The sequence below is a fragment of the Ruditapes philippinarum genome, unplaced genomic scaffold (assembly GCF_026571515.1).
Source record: "Ruditapes philippinarum isolate M1 unplaced genomic scaffold, ASM2657151v2 ctg411_1_1_1_1, whole genome shotgun sequence".
NCBI lineage: Eukaryota > Metazoa > Mollusca > Bivalvia > Venerida > Veneridae > Ruditapes > Ruditapes philippinarum.
In genome coordinates, this window is record NW_026854764.1 from 311390 (window position 1) to 332230 (window position 20841).

General features: G+C 32.5%; 1 protein-coding gene across 1 annotated transcript; it reads left to right on the forward strand.

The window, feature by feature from the left end:
* The first annotated feature begins 1183 nt into the window (after positions 1–1183).
* Positions 1184–15714, forward strand: LOC132740979 (importin subunit alpha-1-like). Its single transcript, XM_060729045.1, has 13 exons — positions 1184–1340; positions 5244–5391; positions 5643–5763; positions 6304–6438; positions 6846–7036; positions 7248–7420; positions 7768–7850; positions 9686–9896; positions 10727–10836; positions 11507–11683; positions 12380–12562; positions 13563–13718; positions 14202–15714. Exons 3-13 carry the CDS (start codon positions 5710–5712, stop codon positions 14295–14297), a joined length of 1569 nt encoding a protein of 522 aa, XP_060585028.1. The 5' UTR covers positions 1184–1340; positions 5244–5391; positions 5643–5709; the 3' UTR covers positions 14298–15714.
* Positions 15715–20841: the final 5127 nt, after the last annotated feature.

The following is a 20841-nucleotide window of genomic DNA, read 5'->3' on the forward strand; positions in this document are numbered from 1 at the left end:
CTTAGAGCTCTATGCTGCTGTTTTTCAACTTTTTCATTTTTTGTTTTAGAGCCAGACCATGGGACAGTACTTAAAATTGGAATAAATAATAGATTCATTAATAAGAAGTAAACACTCTGAATGAAATATTTTCCTTATTCTTAAAAGTACATTTAATCAATTTGCAGCTTGTACACATTCTGGTCATTTTTTTAAAATCAAAGTTAAGTTAAAAATCTATGTTCACCCTAATGAGTTTTACACAATATTTACATTTTATTATTACATTATTAATTAGGAAGTTTTTAGTTGTAGTTTTTCTAACAGCTATGGGTTGAAACTTGCCAGGATTAGCTTGCATTTTATCAATGTTAATTACATAGACTTTGCTTTTATTTTCTAGAGTATTTTTTCAGCACATTTACGTTTGGATTAAGTTCTAATGGGTTTTAATAACCGCCCATCATAAAGTCTCACACTTTACTCGTCTGACTTTAAATCAAAACAGGAAAGGGAAGTAGTGGCTCAATCGTGAATATACTCTTACAACAGATATTTCCTCAGTTTTAGGTTAAAGATATACTATGCTCAAATTTGGTTTTTGAAAATATTAATATTTTTTAAACAATCTCTAATGTATAAAGCATTTAAAGTAGATATGTTATGTTTTGAACTCTACACACTATAGGTGGTCACAATATGAATATATAGTGTCATTAAAAGAACTGGCAGTTTTGTTTTGTTTTTTAAGAAAAATACCAACTTTACTTGAGCCGTAAAAGGGAATGCAGCTTTCCATACATAATTTATTCATTCTTTTATTCAAATCAAACATATTCAGTCAGAATTTTAACGGATTTCAATACATTTCTAAGATAAAAATATTTTACCAAAAGATGAGCATTTCTAATCTTAAAATCGGATCTCAGGAATCTGCCTAGAATCTGACTGGGTAGAAAACAACACAGGATATACATTGACCAATGACACGGAATTATATTACATGTATTTATATTAATTAATATAAACTTTAATTAAAATCCGTGCCAATGAGAAACCAAGCTTACTCTTGTGTGAGTGGTTCTTTCGGGTGTTTATTTAACTTTGTGGCGTATTTCACGTAGCACCTGCTCATGAAGAAAAAAATAGAAAAAGTATGTATATTTTGTACTCTGACGGTAATTTAGAAAATTTGATTTTGTTCCAAAATGAAATGTCTTTAATTTTTGTTAAAAATTTTGTTGCTATGGTCCCAGCCAATTAACAATTTTCGTTTTTTGAAATTGTCCAATCAAATGCGAGGTCATGAAAGGTCACTAAGCAGCTGGAAATTTGAAATTTTGAAGGTGGACACGATTTTGGTAACTAAAAAATAAACTTTATTATTTGAGCGTTTAAAATGTGTGCATGTTCTTTGTGTTATTTAAGAATGTTCATTATATTGAATTAACATTTTGTGTATGTCCTAACCCAGAAATATACCAGATATGTGTTTATTTAAATTGTCCAGGCTGAAAATAAATTTTGAAACAAATTATGAAAGCATGTTTATTTTGATTTGCCTTATTCATGTGTCTATGTGATTTCTGTGATGAATTATTTTTCAAATTACTATGATGTTAATCATGTCAAAGATTTCATAATTAATATGGGCATAATAAATGGTAGCAAGACACCTCCAGACACTTCACCCCTCAAATTTTGAAGACACTTCACCCCTCAAGACACTTCACCCCCCAAAATTACTAATAAATAGGGACATTTTTTAAAACCATCCATAATTTTATCACTTTTGAAGATTTTCTTCCCTGCAAATTCTGCAGGTAAAGTGCACATTGGACGTGTTAGTGAAAGGTGTGAAAGTAAAAACTGATGAATCAGTAGTTCTGGCTTCCAAAACTTTATAAGCCGCTTTTTAACATTTTTGTTTTTCATCTGATGCGGCATTAAAGTTTTGGATTAGACCCGTTACGAAACCTAACCAGAATAACATAAGTTGATTTATTCTTGTTTTTCACTTGCAAATACACTTGACCCAATCAATTCTTGTGCATTTTACGATAAAACAATCATTTTAATATCATTCTATACCAATTAAAGTATCAAAATATTAATACCGTCATTAAAATTGCCTATTTAACTGTAAAATATCAATTTACGCCCACTACAGTTGGCCATGACATTCAGGTGCCACGCGAGATCTCGTATGACGTCATTCGCGGAACAGATTTTGAATAGAGTCGTGTACTATATTTAGAATATTTTGTTGACATGATTTCGATACTTTTATTCAAGATAATGTTTTTATTTATTTTCATTAATTTTTAAGTACTTAAATACGATTGTATTGAATATAAAAGTCAGTTAATCACCTTTTTCAATATCTTTAAAAAAAGTAATTTATAAAAATATTGGAGGCACATGGGTTCGTAAAGGTCAATCTCGTAATCACGTGATCAAACACTTTGGCAATATGGCGGCCAAGTGCCGAAAATTTTACCTGTCGGAAACTATTAGTAGTTTATGTTCGTAATAAGATTTTTATTTGTCCATCCTTGGCTTATCAACAGATTATATATAGTTTTATCAAAGTATGCTTCACTTTACTTCATGGCATGTTCGATGAATAAATACGAGCGTGTCAGATTCCTGGCACGATTATTGGTGGACTTTCCCTATGGGGTTATCTTCAGCGTTCACGTCATGTCATAGTATATAAACGGGTACGCTGAAGACCTTAAGCTAATGAATCAGATATGATGAAATTATGAGCACATTGAGAGACATTGAAAACTTCAACAGGCTGGTGAAAATGCCAGATCGGGCTTAGATATAAAAATCTCATATTTCTAAAAAATAATTAATATGTTTCTTTCTCACTTGTTTTGTTTATTAAGCATTGATATTTGATACAAATCAAAATAAAAATATTTTGGTTATCTTTTATTTTCTAAGAATTATTTCCCTTTTTCCCATTTTATAGAAACAAATATATTTGAAGTTCATAAAAATTATATTGTAATGTAAAATTCTAAATAGAAATGTGTCCAACAACTTCATTTTGCTCTAGATTATTGCGCCAATACCATTATTCTATATATTTGGATTAAATATTCTGTTTCTGGCATTTATATTTTGACAATTCTTTGACACTGAACATTAAACTTCGAAATTTTCTCTGAAAACTGAATGAAATGTATGCTGACAGGTGTTGGGCGCAATGAATTAGAGTATAAAGAAGTTATTTAACCTATTTTGTTTACACTTTGCATATGTAACATACTTTTTAAGGACTTCAAAAATTATGTGTTATAAAAACATGAAAAAAGGGAAATAAATCTCACAAAAGTGACAGTAGCCAAATATTTTTTTTCTGTTTATGTCAAATATTATTCTCAATAAACAAACTAAGTTTAAAGGAAATATCTTTATTTCTTTTCTAGATATATGATATTTTATGACATAAGCCTGATCAGGCATTTTCACCAGCCTGTTCAAGTCATTGTTAGAATGTTTTTATTAATATTAGTACGAGTGAAAGAAAGATTTTAAGTAAAAACACAACAAGTCAACTCAAACTGTATCTTAACCTGATTGAATTGGTCTGGACAATGTTCCCTGGAGCTGGTTCCAAAGTGTGATAAAGTGGGGGGGGAGCAGGGGGAAACAAGAACTTATGATAGTCTGATGTAACCTGTATTTTCATAAGAGAGAGGGAATGCATATGTCTAGTAGCCTAGATGGAGTTTTTATGTTAGTGGGAAGGCTAATGGCTACAAGATTAATGGTAAATTTTAAAATACAGTCTAAAGTCTAATCTGCGATTGCTCGAGAGAAGTTCAGAACACTAAATCTTACTGCATGGCTAAAACTGATGATATTGACAAAGGGGAATAGACATGTTTTAGTTTACCCAGCATATTGCTTGTCTTTGGACCATCTCTATTTATCTATCATCCATTAATGTCAAACCCATCTGGGGACATGTCTACGCATAATTTTTACCTCGATTATTCAATAAGAATAAGTAGAGCTATTGTAGTCACTTGAGCGTCTGTTAACCACTTCTGTTAAAGTTTTTGTAACACCTCAGATAAGTCCATTGACATATGGCTTTGAAACTTTGCACACTTGTTCACCAGCATGCCCCCAATCGGTAGACAAGAGGAGGAAACTCTCAAGCATTTTGACAGAATAATTACCCCTTTTTTGACTTGGAATTTACATTCAAGTTTGCATACCACCTCAGATATTTTCATATTCCATTGACATTTGACTTTGAAACAAGTTGAAATTTTATACACTTCTTTGAGAACATTATACAATTTATAGGACATTCTCCAAGGCCTATAACTGTAACATGGATTTAAAGAAAAAAATTGGCCCTTTTGTTAACTTGGAAATTTACATTATCAAGGTTCTTTTACCATCAAGCACTAAGAATAGTCGAGCCTGCTGTCCTTCTAACAGCTCTTGTACTTATGAATGTGTGTGTCCTGTAACACCCCTACTGACAAAATAAAAATAATAGAAAAACCAGCTGTGTCCAGGGCCGGCAAAATCAATTGTATTGCCCAGGTTGTCCCACAGCCTGTATGGTTAGGTGAAATTTTCAAGAATTAACTATGTAAATATCATACATACAAGTTAGAAAATGCTTCACTTAAAACGGACAAAAGTAAAAAACAGATTTAGCCGGCCCTGTATGTCATAACGGGCCTATAAGATAGTTTGGTATCATATTTCGATTATAGTTGCTGCAGTAGTACTAGTACTGATTCAGCGATTTTTTTCCAATTTTCAAAACAGCCTGTGGCTTTCGAAAGGGGAAAATATAGCGCGTTAAAACAGAAAAGGGGGGTTAACCTGAAATCAAATTCCAACAACTGAAAATGTAATTAATCCATACATTTTATATAAAATTTTGATTTCAATTCAATTTAACATGCATGGTCCATAGCAGAGATTATCTATAGTGACCAATTTCTGTCTTCTAGCTGATATTAGTCAGATGCTGTTAAGTCATAATTCTGGTCAGGAAGAGCGTTGGGCATTTTAGGGGGAAATTTTACCTATTTTGGGCTACGGGAAACAGCTTTTATTTGACTGTAAAATACAGTGAAAAAATCACTGTGATTGGAGTTAAAACTTTCAAGTTTCAATGTGGAACACCACATCATATGATCTTATAACTAGAGCATGCTATAAGTTAAATAAATATGTAAAGTTAAAACCCACCATTAAATATGATTATTGTGTTTCAGACAAGCTTCTCTTCATCCTTAACTTCTTCTCGAAAAGGAAATATTTAAAGAGCATCATCTACCTTCAACACCACAGTTTTGGCAGCACCATTGTAAAAAGAAGAAATTCTTGTATCATAAAGAACAACATCAAGTGCTTAAATATCCTGTAAGCTATACAGTACATCGTTATACTTCTAAATGTGATGAACCTTGTCTAGTTTTAATAGAAGTTTTAAAATGTAATTCTTCGGGGTTTATTTTGCAAATTGCAATTTAATTTTGTTTGTTATATTTATGCTTTGGGCTGCTATACAAATATTCATATTAAATCATGTCAACATATTGAAGTATTTTAAAACCTCTAAAATTCTTTTTATTCTTCATGTTCAAATTGTCATATTACAGCATTATTTTCAGATTAAAGAGGCTAGAATATTTTTGCCAGAACTTTTTTCTAGGACAGTAAACAAACTCATCCATCAAAATGCCAGAAGAATCCAGACTCAAGACCTACAAGAACAAGGGCAGAGATTTAGATGTAAGTAATATTACGCAAAATTATGTTTAGAGATCAAGTGAATTAAATACAGTTATAATGAATAGAAAATAATTGAACACATTCAAATTTACTTAGAAATTTTGCCAAAAATTTTTGGGAAAATCAGTTTGTTTTCAACAGATTAGAAACGGAAACAATTTAAGATTAAAATGTATAGCCAAGTCCTATGCTATCTAATCTGTTACAAAAAGGATCAATTTAGTGAAGGGCCTTATTTAATTTTAAGATTTTAAAGTAAATAAAGCTATATATCTGATGCATGCAGTTTATAAAAAGATTTGTTAAAATTTGACGATTAAAAGTTACTTAAAATTCATTAAGCAACAACTCTTTTGTTCTAGAAAAAATCTTTTTACACGCAGGTTTCATGTGTGTTTAACAGATACATGCTATGTCACAACTTTTTGAGAATCAAACATAAGATATTTAAAGCAACATGATTTTAACAATTCTAAACTTTTTAAAAATATTTCATTAGATATATAGTTTTATACACATTAACAATGTTCTCTATTGTAGGAGATGCGTCGTAGAAGACAAGATGTATCTGTAGAATTGAGGAAGCAGCGTAAAGATGACCAGCTATTGAAGCGTAGGAATGTTGCGGTAGAAGATGAAGGTCCCACCAGCCCACTAGCTGATGCTTCCAATAAGGTATAATATTAAGGCATGTAGTGATAATTATAGAGCGAAATTTAAAGGCACCCATCCTGACAATTTCTCAGTCTGCCCTTTTGCCCCTAAAACACGGCCCTGTTGCACTTACATGTAGCTTGCTTCCCTCTTGTTAATGTTAATACACCATAATTTGTCAACACCACAATGTGTCAACCAATTATCAGTAGCCTACATAATTATATCAGCACTTTCAAGTACACAGACTGAAGCCTGTGGCATGTTTGTCATTTGTATCAAACGCTGCAACCGCTTTTTTTTAAGTCAACCTGATTAGTGTTGCTCTTGTTTGAAATAATTTATAGTTGACAGGATTATATAAATTTTAATAGTATCTACAAACATAACTATCTTTTTTTTCACCATCAAGTCTGTCTTTGTTTTAGCAAAATGTTGGACCTTCATTGACTTTGCCTGAGATAATTGCTGGTATTAATGGAAATGACACAGCCCTTCAGATGCAGGCCACCCAAGCTGCTCGTAAACTACTCTCAAAGGAGAGAAATCCTCCAATAGATGACATCATCAAGGCAGGGGTTATCCCTCGAATGGTAGAATTTCTGTCACATACCGACAGGTAATGGAACAGTTGTACAAACATATATTTTTTCATTTGTCAACATCTAGTCACAGTGTGAGTCTTCATTATTTATTGTAACTTACTTACTGCTTTGATATATATAGTAAAGGTGATATAAATATATATTAAAAAAATGAAATAAAAATGTAAGTTTAAAAATCTTGCTCTGAAATCTTTGAAATATGAATTCTTTACTCAAATTTTACAGGCCAGAACTTCAGTTTGAAGCAGCCTGGGCATTGACAAATATAGCCTCTGGCACCAGCGAGCAAACAAAAGCTGTTGTAAATTCTGGGGCTGTGCCCAAGTTTGTAAAACTGCTAGAATCTGGCAACCAGAATGTTTGTGAACAGGCTGTGTGGGCTCTTGGCAATATTGCAGGTAAGTTTCTTGAGTTATCAATATTTGTTAAGAATGTTGTATGTTGAATCATCTATAAAAGTATGTTTCTAAGGTCAATGATGACCATTTTGATTTGTAATTTTTATGCCTTACAGGTTATTTTTTACTTAAGCATTGTGGAAGTAAACCTCCATTCGCACTAAAACTTATATTTAGAAATATCTTTTGCACACTAGAATTAAAATAAAATATTCATTTGAGCTAAATATACTAGTAATTGTGATTATGAACATTTCAACTGCCTACAAGATGGGTGCTGCAACTTTTCCTGTAGTATACGATTATGAACAAGCATTACTTACATTTATTCCTTCTTTTGTTTCCAGGTGATGGTCCTGATATGAGAGATTATGTAACAGAATGTGGTATCTCTGAACCTCTACTTAGACTGGTGCAGGCTGATACAAATGTGAGTACTTATAATTGTTAATGTTGTATCTATTAATACTACTGACTGAGAATATAGTAACAGATTATTATTTAAGATTATCTCATCCTAGTTTAATTTTATGTTATTTTTATGCCCCCGGGCATATAGTAATTGAACCGTCTGTCCGTATGAGGTTAACCTAGAACGGCAAGTTGGATTTTCTACCTGTACCAATGGCTTCTAAGTTTACACACTTACTAATCAATACAAAGTACATGATCTGGGCAAGTTTCATAACTCTGGCTTTCATATTTACCAAGTTATTGCCCTTTTCAGCACTTAGAAAATGAATAATGATTAACCTAAAACAGCAAGTTGGAAATATCTTAAGTGCTATCTTTACTAATGGCTTTATAATTTTCACACTTACTTATCAATACAAAGCACATGATATTGCCAAGTTATATAACTGTGTCATCCATATTTCCCAGTTATTTCCCTTTTTTCACTTTGAAAATAGGGCCTTGTCTGGTTAACCTATTTCGGCAAGTTGGATTTATCTTAAATTTCTCCTAATTGCTTAATTTCTTTACTGATATCTTTCATATTTAGAAGGTGGATACCTTTGATGGTCCTCCAATTTTTTTTGGAGTAAGCGGTCTCTAGGGTCAAGGTCACTGGTTTAAAAAATAAATATAAACCTTTTTGCTCATACAGCCTTTATTTTTTAGTTGATGTCTTAGTTTAATACAAACACCTCCTTCTTTGGGTGTAGAATGGGGTCATTTGGGTCAAGGTCAATGTTACCAATGTCAAGGTCACCAATGTTAAAAATAGATTTTTACAGGTGTATTGACCTTATTCTATAGACAGATATTATTTATAATTGATAGAAACATAAACTTTGATGGAGTTAGTGGTCAGTTGGGTCAAGGTCACCAGTGCTAAAATAGATTTTTACACATTTGCTCATACAGCCTTTATTAAGTGACAGATATATTTTATATTTGGTAGGAAGATAACTTGCATTGTATTCATCCTTTTGATTGGGATAGGGATCAGTGGGTCAAGGTCACTTGTGCTAAAAATAGATTTTTACACTTTTGCCCATACAGCTTTTATTTATTGACAGTTGTATTTCATATTTGGTACGAAAATAACTTGCTTGGTATTCTTCCTTTGGATGGAGTTAGGGGTCAGTTGGGTCAAGGTCACTTGTGCTAAAAATAGATTTTTACACTTTTGCCCATACAGCCTTTATTTATTGACAGATGTATTTCATATTTGGTAGGAAGATAACTTACATGGTATTCTTCTTTTGGATAAAGTTAGGGGTCAGTTTGGTCAAGGTCACCAGTGCTCAAAATAAATTTTTACACTTTTGCCCATACAGCCTTTATTTAATGACAGATGTATTTCATATTTGGTAGGAAGATAACTTGCATGAAGTTAAATATTTTTCAACTTCACAAGCCAGAGCAATGACTTGGCAACTTATATTTTTCACAATTACAAAATGCCATGACTTTGTCAAGTTATAAAACTTGTGTTTACAATTTTTTGGCGATTTTTCTGTCCATAACTGAGTGAATGGGTAAACATTTTTTGAAGTATTGCTACTGACAAGAATCTGAGCCGGGGGCATTTGTGTTTAACAAACATGTTCTTGTTTTGTATAAGATCCTTGCACATGTGATACCCTATTGAAATAGTTACTAAAAATATTTTTATTCTAAAAGATAATCAACAAAAATTAATGGGATTTAACTTTTTGAAACTGAAAATTCCACTCCCACTTGTTACTGTATTTAGTTATTTCAAAAGTGCTCTTATTTTATTTATTAAAAAAGTAAATTTACTTGTGGTTATTTTAGGCATCATTCTTGAGAAATGTTACCTGGACGCTGTCTAACCTTTGCCGCAACAAAAACCCACCACCAAACTTCAAGGTGGTAAAACAGTTCCTTCCTACGTTGAACAGATTATTGTTTCACCAAGATAAGGACGTACTGACGGACACATGCTGGGCATTGTCCTATCTTACTGATGGTACCAATGATAAAATACAGGAAGTTATCAATAGTGGTATGTATATATCAAATATTACTCTCCATCATTACTTGCCGCATTGTTAGACAGATATCATGTGACATTGGCATTGTATCAAATACCTGTTTGAAGAAGTAGGGCTTGACAAGATTTTCACTTGCTTAATTCATAGTAATGTTAAAATATAATCCTGCCAGGACTATAGATTCTTTTACTGGAGGAAGCTATCCAGCTAGCAACGGAAAGGTTGCTTGCACTGCTCGGGGTGCCCTGCAATGGTGCATGAAAGAGCGTCTTTGGTTTTCTCCACCTGTAGAGTTGAAGTTGCCATATGAGATTAACAGAGTTTGTGTGACTTAAAACTCAACAGAACAACTGATTTTTCTTCTTTTTTTTTGAAAGTGTTGTTTATTTGACTTGAACTATCCAGATGCATAATGTGCAAACAATAGAATACAGGGATTCCATTAAGTTTCAAATTTTTGAAGTCAGAGACTGCAAAATCTCTGATTTTGGAAGTCACGTTATATAGGTAAAGAAGAAAAAAGATCAAATTTTAGAAGTCACAAGCCAAAATCAAGGAGTAAATGACTCCCAAACTTTCATTAATGGTAGCCCTGCAGAATAGATATATTCTTGTTAAATTCTTACATAAACAGTTAATATCTAGGTTCTGTGACATGCCTGAAATAATGACCACATAGTCATCAAAACTTTAAGTAAAGCTAGAAAATCACCATAGGAAATCTTAACCATATTGTTTACAAACCTGTAAAAATATGTAATAATTATATGTATTAATTTCTTTTATTTCTGAAATTTATAACTTGTTTAGATCAGTCAACAAAGAGCTTGTTTTATTACAGGTGTTGTTACACGTTTGATAGAATTATTAAACCATAAAGAAGTATCTGTGATTACACCTGCCCTCCGATCCATTGGTAATATTGTCACTGGAGATGATACCCAAACACAAGTATGTTATATAATCTATATACTGTAATATTAAACATTTCCTTCTTACTGGAAATATTTCATTTTGAAAAATAAATTTTACTTTCATTTATAAATAATTGTAAATTTCCCTTTTTAAAAAAGGAACTAATATTCTTAAAAATTATAGGTAACATCCATGAAATAAATTCATTTATCTAAGTTTGTATCCAGTTGTTTGTTTAGCTAACATCTGACTGAAGGATTCCTGCAATAATGTAAAGAGTGGGTTGTCTTTCTTTGACTAGACTGTTTACAAAATGGATGACTCTTTATTAATCAGCATACCACAAAAAAAATGTACATGTATGCCTCTATTAATCAGCATACCACAAAAATCAAAGTTGTGGTCTTCATAAAAATGAAAGTTTGTTTCATTTAGTACAGTAAAAAAATTAGGATCTTTTTTTTCCTTTATTTGAAAACAAGTTAAAGGTCCACCAATCTTGTTATATTTGGGGTCATTAAAAAAGGCTTCTTTCTTTTAAAGACAGCCAAGTACTGACTATGTAGTTGTAAGGTATTTTTGGCAGGGGAGAGGGGGGGGGGGGAATTTTGTCATTGGAGTTAGGTATACCTATTAAACCTGACTAAAGAAGGAAGAAAAGGTAGAATGACTATTACATTCTGTACAAATATGATTTATGTTTCAGCATGTGATAGACAGCAGTGCTCTGCCCGTGTTCCAGACATTGTTATGTCACAATAAGTTAAATATACAAAAGGAAGCCGCCTGGACAATTTCGAATATCACAGCTGGCAATTCTGACCAGATTCAGGCTGTTATTGATACAGAGTTACTGCCCCTGATTATTGACATTCTTAAAAGTGTAAGTATAATATGATAGGGCTCCAGATAAGATGCATACATGCGTAAATTACGCTTTAAAATCGCAAATAAGCATACAAAAAGCGAAAAAATTGTATACAAATGTATACATTGTAACAGTATGCAATAAGCATAAAAACATTATTGAGGGATTTACAAAAATTTCAAAGATTAAGAGAACTCCTCCCAAATTTCAGATTTCAAGTTTTACTCATTTCCCAAAAAAATCAATGAGCAAATACTCATTGTCCTAAAAAATTATCTGGAGCCTATTATGATTACCTTGATATTTAAGTTGTTTTTACTTACTTGCCTTGCATGATTTTAAAGAAAAAGACATTGTGATAAGTTCAGAATAGGTAAGGACAACAACTCATGTCCTGACTGGAAAAGTGATACCAAAGAAATGAGCAACATTGTATGGTAATTTGCCAGTTTTAGTGTCTATCTCTTTTTAGAATGTTTGTCCATTGGCAAAGACAATTACTCATATTGTTTGTCTAAATTGCATATAAGCATTGATTGGCTGTCTATGAATTAAGTTCAGCTAGCTTCTGAGAAAAAAAAGAGTAGAGAATGATTAAAAGTGATTCGGATAATGTTAATTATTTAACCTGACAAAGTTGGTAAGTTGGCTATGAAGTTAAAAAGTTTGTTGACTGTAGTTTTTATAGGCTGTGTTTTTATATAATGACAGGGAGACTATAAGAGTCAGAAGGAAGCAGTATGGGCTGTGACTAACCTGACATCTGGTGGCACAATGGAACAGATCGGGTTCCTAGTGAACCTAGGTGTGATCCCCCATTTATGTAACATGCTCACTGTTAAAGAATCCAAGGTGATTTTGGTCATCCTTGATGCTCTAGGAAATATACTGCTGGTAAGTGCTGTTGTTTGAACTTATGAAAAAGCCATTGTGTTTTTAAGTCTATGTTTCAAGAAGGTCATAAACAAAATGGTTGTTAAAAAAAAGTCATTGTAGTAAAAATACACTTCTGTTCTTAAAAACATTTTCCACTACAAAAGTGTTCTTCATACTAGATGGATAATAATGTTTCTAACTATAAATCGTATGTCCCCAGGGCCAAAATACCCTTCTTTGTAGAGGCCGAATATAGGCTGCTTCCCCAATCAAACTAGCCTCTTTTTTCCCCCAGTTTGGTCCTCAAAATTCCCCAGTCTTTTGAAATTTCTTATAGAATTTAGAACAAAATTATATCGAGGTGTTGAATTAAGGTCTTTTACTGCCTTATTAGTATTTCCCAGTGCTTTTTGCTTTTCTATTTTGAAGAACTTGTTAAAAGTTTGTGTTAAATTTGAGACCCTTTTTCCCACAGTATGCCAAAATCACGCATATTTTCCCCAAGAAAAAGGCTAAGGCCCCTTCCCCAAAAATGGTGTTTTTTGGCCCTGTTTTTCTAGGAATAAGCTATCCGACTTACATAATATTATAGAAGGTTTGTGGTTATATTGAGGTAACCATATGTGTCTACAAAAAAAAACCAACACAGTCCTGCATATGAGAAGAATCTCCAAATACTGATATTATGATATATTTGCATGACATGTGGTCAGTGGCTGAATGGTTATGTTTGTTTGCTTCACTTGCAACTCATTCTTACCTTCTTCGATCCCCGGGAGATGCTTTGGTAGTTTAGCGCGGAGGAAGGTAGTCTAGTACTGGTGTAACTCTCCAGGAACGATGGTTAGGAAACTACCCGCCTATATGACTGAAATACTGTTGGGGAAAAGGCGTAAAATGAAACAAACAAACATTCGTACCTTCAGTAAAGCATGAAAGTTACCATATGACCTTTACAGTATTGGAGTGTTGGTGTGATGTAAAATCCTAAAAAAAAACTATGTATATATATTTATAGGCAGCTGAACGAGCTGGTCAGAATGTTCTTGATGCCCTGACAGTTATGATAGAGGAAGCTGGTGGCCTGGACAAGATAGAGGCACTACAGAACCACGAGAATGAGACTGTTTACAAGGCAGCTTTAGAACTCATTGAAAAATACTTTGGTGGAGATGTAAGCTATTTTCATTGTCTTTAGAATCTTTAGTTTCAAATTTGTCTTGTCTGGTGTAACCAAATTAACCTTAAGTAACAGTTATTCATTAAAACAGGATAATTTGTTGATAATACGTAGGGAAGACTTTTAAATAACTATGTATGTTTTTCTGTTCTAATTTGACTAAATTATAAATTCATTTACTTACCGGAGCATCTGTGGTTAAGGTCATAGACTTCAAACCACTTACTCCTCTGACACTGATATGTGTTTGAATCCCAACAGGGACTTTAGATTCTTTCATGTGAGGAAGCTTTTCAGCTACCTTAGGAACATTGGTGGTTCTACATTGGTGCCAAAAATATTGTGCATTAATATTTGAATAAATTATAATATTTGTAGAATATTATATGTCAAGATTCCAAGAAGAAATAATATTTTTATTATGAATAAAATATTTGAGGAATATTTGCATCAGTAATATGTGTGTGTTATTTGCAGGAGGAGGATGAAAACTTGGCCCCGCAAGCAGAGGAGGGTGCCACTAGTTTCCAGTTCACCGCAGCAACTAATGCTCCTCAACAATTCTCCTTCTGACTGGACCATTGTTCTGCTGACAGCCTGTTTCATCGTGACGGCTAGACTTCAACCAGATCTCACAGCTTTATACTCTTGTCAAAATTTGAGATTTCATTTGTAATCATAGTGACTAGATAGTCCCAACTTAAAGCTAGTAAAAAAAATGTGACCCAACTAGAACTGTGAAAAAATATAAAGGAATGTAAAGATATATATAAAATCTATACATTGTTCAGATATAATATATTTGTATTAAGAATTCATTGTTACATTGTAAAAGACGTACATGTATCATATCTTATCATATGGTGTAGGTTTTAATCATTTAAACATTTTTGAATACCCTTGTTTTGTCACAGGAAATTCTTTATGTAATTGAATTGATTCTCACATGTTTGACATTATATGATAATCATGTAATATTGCAATGTTATATTGTTTACAATTAAGAATATTGCTGAACTTTGTATGATAAGATTTTAATTGTTGACATCTGAATCATTGATTGATTGCAATATACAAGGAGATAACATGGAACATCATTAAATAGAAACTAGATTTATCACTTACCCGTGTCGATTTTGCAGCTCTGTAGAAATGACATTGCACGGCCATGCAAATATTTTGATGTGACGTCATTTCTGTTATACAAACATAGTGTAAAGACGCGCTAAATGTAAGTGTTATACTATAGGGGCGTCAATGAACATTGATTCTTTTGCACTTTAAACAGTCTTTTTTTCTTTTCTTTTTTCAGTTTGTGATAAATAGAATATTATATTCATGTAGGTTCATTACGGAATTTATTGAACTGGAATAAAATAATTTTATTCAACTTGTTCAGTATTGAATCTACACTCATTCAATATTCTCTATGAATGCCTATGGATATTGACATTACACATGTTTTTCAAGGTTGACTCAAAAAAGTGTTAAAACAAACCTTTTTTTTTTTGCTCCATTATATTTCTGCTTGATTATTATAAAGTTTAGTGGCATGTTTGGAATAAATGCTTATTTTAATTTCAGGGAATAAGATTCAGTATTTCATAAAAACAGATAAAGATATTGTTTTACAGAATTAACATTGCTTTGTCATTGTACTTTGTGTATAAGTGAGATGTTTGTTTTGTAAATATATATACAACAAAGTAAATGAGATTGTAATAGGTATTGAGATATTATATATATGGGTAAAAATGTCAGAATATAAGAAAGTTTTTCCTGTATGATTTGGTTTACATGAATATCTTGATGTATAATTGTTCAATTATGTAGAGAGTGAAATGTGCAATTGTTTAATTATTTATATAACCAAAGTGCTATAATCATCTTAACAATTGAAACCATGGTGTGTTCAAGTTTATTTTTCAGGTACTTGCCCAGATGTATTCAAGGTCTTTACATGTGTTCATTTTTTGGAGTGTCTGTGTGAGAGAAAAAAATCAGTGCTAATGTCCTAAATTTTGTTTTGCAAGAACCAGAATTACATGTAACTATGGGTTATTGAATTATACCAGCTATTTGACAAGTTTATTCATATCATGAATTTACAAATTTATCTACATGACTTTATGTCCTGTCATATTTTTGTGAAAGTTGCTAATTTTGTTGTGAATTCACTGAAAAATAGTGCAAATGTTCCATTGAAATCATGATTATTTTTGTCCTCTTCACTGTTATTCTACTCTGTCGATCTTTCTCCTCTTTACTACATTTTCTGATATACAATGCCAATTATCTGTGCTAATGAATCGTGAATAAATTCATGTAAATTTTTCCTAAATGTTTTATTCATTTACTGTTGCCTTCACAGAGTATAATTATACCCCCACCAAACATAGTGGGGGGGGCTATCTAGGGATCACTATGTCCTGTCCCATCCGAATTGGAAACCAGTACAGATATTAACTTGAAACTTTTATTTGCACATCAAGGCATATCACAATGTGACTATCTTTGTCAAGTTTCATAACTGATGGTTCATTTGACAGGATAATCCCCCTTTTTATTAGCTCACCAGAGCTGAAGGCTCAGTATCAAAGGGGGATGCTCCGGAGTCCGTCATCATGCGTCAAAAATTGTCTTCTTCTCTGAAACTACTAAGCAGATTTACTTCAAATTTGGTCTGTAGCATCCTTGTGACAGTCACACTTGAATTTGCTCATGTCAGTCCAATTGGCCCCTTTTAGGGGTCAGCAGAGCTAAAAATAGAAAAAACCTTTAAACATCTACAGAACTAATTAATGGATGATCACTTAACTTTGTCTGAAGCATTCATAGGTAGTCTTTTATCAAGTTTGCTCATATGAATTTGATTGGCCCCTTTTAGGGGTCTCTTGATCTAAAAATAGAAAAACCTTTAAACATCTTCTACAGAACTAATTGATGGATGATCACCAAACTTTGTCTGTAGCATTCTTAGGTAGTGTTTTCTCAAGTTTGCTCATATTAATTTGATTAGCCCCTTTTAGGGGCGCAAAAGTTAAAAATAGAAATACCTTTAAATGTCTATTTCTAGAGAACTAATTGATGGATGATCACCAAACTTTGTCTGTAGCATTCTTGGGTAGTCTTTTATCAAGTTTGCTAATATTATTTTGATTGGCCCCATTTAGAGGCCGCAAAAGCGAAAAATAGAAATACCTTTAAATGTCTATTATCACAGAAGTAATTGATGGAAGATCACCAAACTTTGTCTCTAGCATTCTTGGGTAGTCTTTTATCAAGTTAGCTCATATTAATTTGATTGGCCCCTCTTAGGGGTCTCTAAAAATAGAAATACCTTTAAATGTCTATTTCTAGAGAACTAATTGATGGATAATCACCAAACTTTGTCTGTAGCATTCTTGGGTAGTCTTTTATCAAGTTTGTTCATATGAATTTGATTGGCCGCTAAAGCTAGAAATAGAAATACCTTTAAATTTCTACAGAACTAATGGATGGATGATCATCAAACTTTGTCTGAAGCATTGTTGGGTAGTCTTTTATCAAGTTTACTCATATTATTTTGATTGGCCCCTTTAAGGGGTAGTTTTTTTATCAAGTTTGCTCAGCCCCGTTTAAGCTAAAGCTTAAGTGCCCCAGGTCATGGAATTTCTTCAAATTATTGTTTAGACATATTCTATGCTCAAATTTAATATTAGAATATATTGACATTCCAACACTGAAAAGCAGTTGTTTCTGGTGAGCGACTCAGTGCCATCATGGCCCTCTTGTTAACTTAAATATCCAAAAAATCTACTAAAGTGGCTATTGCTATATTGTAATGAATAAATTGTCTTCATACTTGGACGTAACAATCCTCAGTCAAATGACCTTGACCTTCAAGGTCAAATGACTGGTTACAACTTTATTAAATATCCAATCTCAGAAGCCCTTGAAATACCTATGCACTGTCCGTTTTAGTTTGATAACTAATGGAAAGTTTGACATAATTTAGTCCCTTATTATTTTCCCCTGCCAAAAGGCGGCGGGGGATATAGAAATATTCTCCATCCTTTCGTCCGGAGCATATCTCAAAAAGTATTCGAGGTATCAACTTGAAACTTCATAGGTGGATAGATCATATTGAGGAGGATAGCAGTGCACAACATTGATAACTACCCTGCATATTTATTCAGTTATTGCCTTTTGTTATTTTTTAAACTTAATTTTTCACCTGAGCGGAGCATAACTCAAAAGTCTTTGAGATGTCAACATGAAACTTAATAGTCAGGTGTGCAGTGCACAAGAGTGATAACTCTATCCTTCATAATTTTTTGAGTTATTGCCCTTTGTTATTTTTCATACTTTACTCCGGAGCTTATCTAAAAAATGTTAGAGGTATCAACTTGAAACTTCATAGGTGGATAGATCTCATTGAGGAGGAGTGCAGCACACAAGAATGATAACCTATTAGCATTATTTTCAGTTATTGCCCTTTATTATTTTCAGCCATCAGTATTCACATATGTTTCAAATCTGTAATCACCATCAGTTTTCATTACCAAAAGACCTTACAATTGAATTATTCTGCTCTTCTACATAACATTCTTCCAATGAGCAAACACATTCGCCGGGTGATGGCCATGTTAACATGTCTGTTGTTCAAATTGGCATCAGAAGATTAATTTTCTTTTACCTATCTATCTCCCTTCTTTTTTTACCAAAATAATTGTTAGCAGATGAATATACATTTAGCAAGGCAATTAATTGTAGTTATTATTATTGGTACACAGATGAAACATGATAAAATATTATATATAGGTACAGTTCAACTTTGGCTTCAGACAACTAAATTTTCAATGAGTTATGTTGATGGGTTGGGGAATGAACCACCTTCAGTGATAGTTCTAGTTTAAAAATGGGGTAGGCCATATAATTAAATTAAATTTTGACTAAAAGTTGCTGTGTTGTACACCAATTTTTCAGTCGGGTTCTTAGACCTTTATTCTGTCACATTTGATAAAAATCTAGCAGAACAAGCTTGCGATGATAACTCGTCTGTAAATAGATCTAAAACACTTCAATCACTATAGTTAGGTAACAGATGATAGTGCAATAATCATATCAAACGTTCTTCTGATAGGAAAAAAATATGTTGCACACTTTATCTACAATTTATCTGTAGCAATATTTACAATGAAAGGTGTTGGATATGTATTTCAACCATATCCAATTACATTTTAATTAATATCATGATGACAAAATTCCATGTTTTACAACCACTTAACCAGTATACAGTACAATACAAATTGTTCCACTAAAATTCGCTGCGTCACGACTCAGAAGAAAACGATTTGACCTGTTTTGAATTTGGAACAGTATATTTCTAGTTCACGTACCACACTATGCCTCAGAAATGATTTTTTTCTATTTTTGTAGAGATAAAAAACATGGGTTTGGTTATGTTTTATTAACGGATATTAGTTATTTATCATCAGAAGTCAATAGTGCTGAATGTGAAATAATTTGTCATAAAGGAAGGAAAATGTGAACAGTGGTTATTTGACTTTGTTGCAAAATATTAAATCACCATAACTGTTCTTGTTATCAGACAATAAAATAAATTATCTTTACCAAAAAATACACTCAGCAAAGTTTTTTTTAAGTTGCTTAGCTCTGTAGTTTCTCTTAGTAATATAATCCTATTACCCCGGATATATTTCTGAATCCAAACTTTTCAAAGAAATCAGCAAAAAAAAAAACAGAACAGAGTAAACAAAAACACAAAAACATCACACTTAAGTAGATATAAACAAGATAAATGAACTATTTTATTTTCTTGCATATCTTGTAGAGTCTAACTTACATAGTATTCTCCCTTTATTCACAAACTGAACTAAACTGTTACAAGGTTAGCTTTTAAAAAAGCTAGTAGCGACTCGCTTCGTAATTTTTTTCAAGGGGTGTGTTTAAATGTAAAAATGACAGTTCTGTTAGCTAAAGAGACTTCAGCGAACATCAAAATAAAAGTGTAGTCAACACTGGCCCGGTGCCCGATGGCCAGTGTATATAAGTTCAGGCCACTGTAAATTTAAGAAAATTTTGTTAATTATTTAGTAGAATAAATTCAAAACTGGAATTCGGGCCAGTAAATTCAAAATCTTAAACTCATTGACTGAAAGTGACATATAAAGTTCTCTCAGTTTAACCAAGATGAGTATGAGTATATATGAAGGTGCATGTAAACGGATTGAATGAAGAACCTATGTCTATGCACATTTACTATATGGCCTGTTGACCTTGACCACAAAATGTTAGATAGGTAGATTTCATAAAGATGTCTTTTTATACAAAATTAAGTTGTAATACATGTATGTTATTTAGTATGGAATGAGAGGGCACAAGTCCTAAAGTAAAACACAAGTTGTCAATCAATTCAGCCAGAAAAGCCGGGATCCTATTAAAAAATATAGGATCCGGAAATTTGACCAGTCTAAGAAGATGTTTTTCAGAAAAGCCGGGATCCTATTAAAACATATAGGGATCCCGGGAATTGACCAGTTCAAGAATATCGTTTTCAGAAAAGCCGGGATCGTATTAAAATGTAAATAGATCTCACGGATTGGCCAGTTCAAGTATATAGTTTTAGAAAAGCTGGGATCGTTTTAAAACATATAGGGATCCCGGGATTTGACTAATGCAAGAAAATAGTCTTTGATTTTTCCAATTAATTAGGCATATAATTATAAGTATTGTGATTTCCGCATTTTAAGTTTGTTAATAAATAGCTCTAAATATATCTATATTCTAAGTTAAATTAATTTAACGTTCATTATATACAATCAAAAAAATTAACGTTTAATGGCCTTTCATAACGACAACAATCAACACAAATATATAGTTCATTAGGTTTTTCCTCCATATCTTATACGATCCCGGATCCCGGGCGTCCCGGATCCCGGCCAGTAAATACATACACTAAATACCGGAAAGGATAAAATGACCGGAAAAAAGGAAAAATAAAAAATGCACAGAACCAGATGTACACTTATGTTAATTAACCAAACGAAAACTTACTACAGAGAAAACAGGTGAAACCGCTAAATCAGAAGTCAGTGTAAATATGATTTATTCA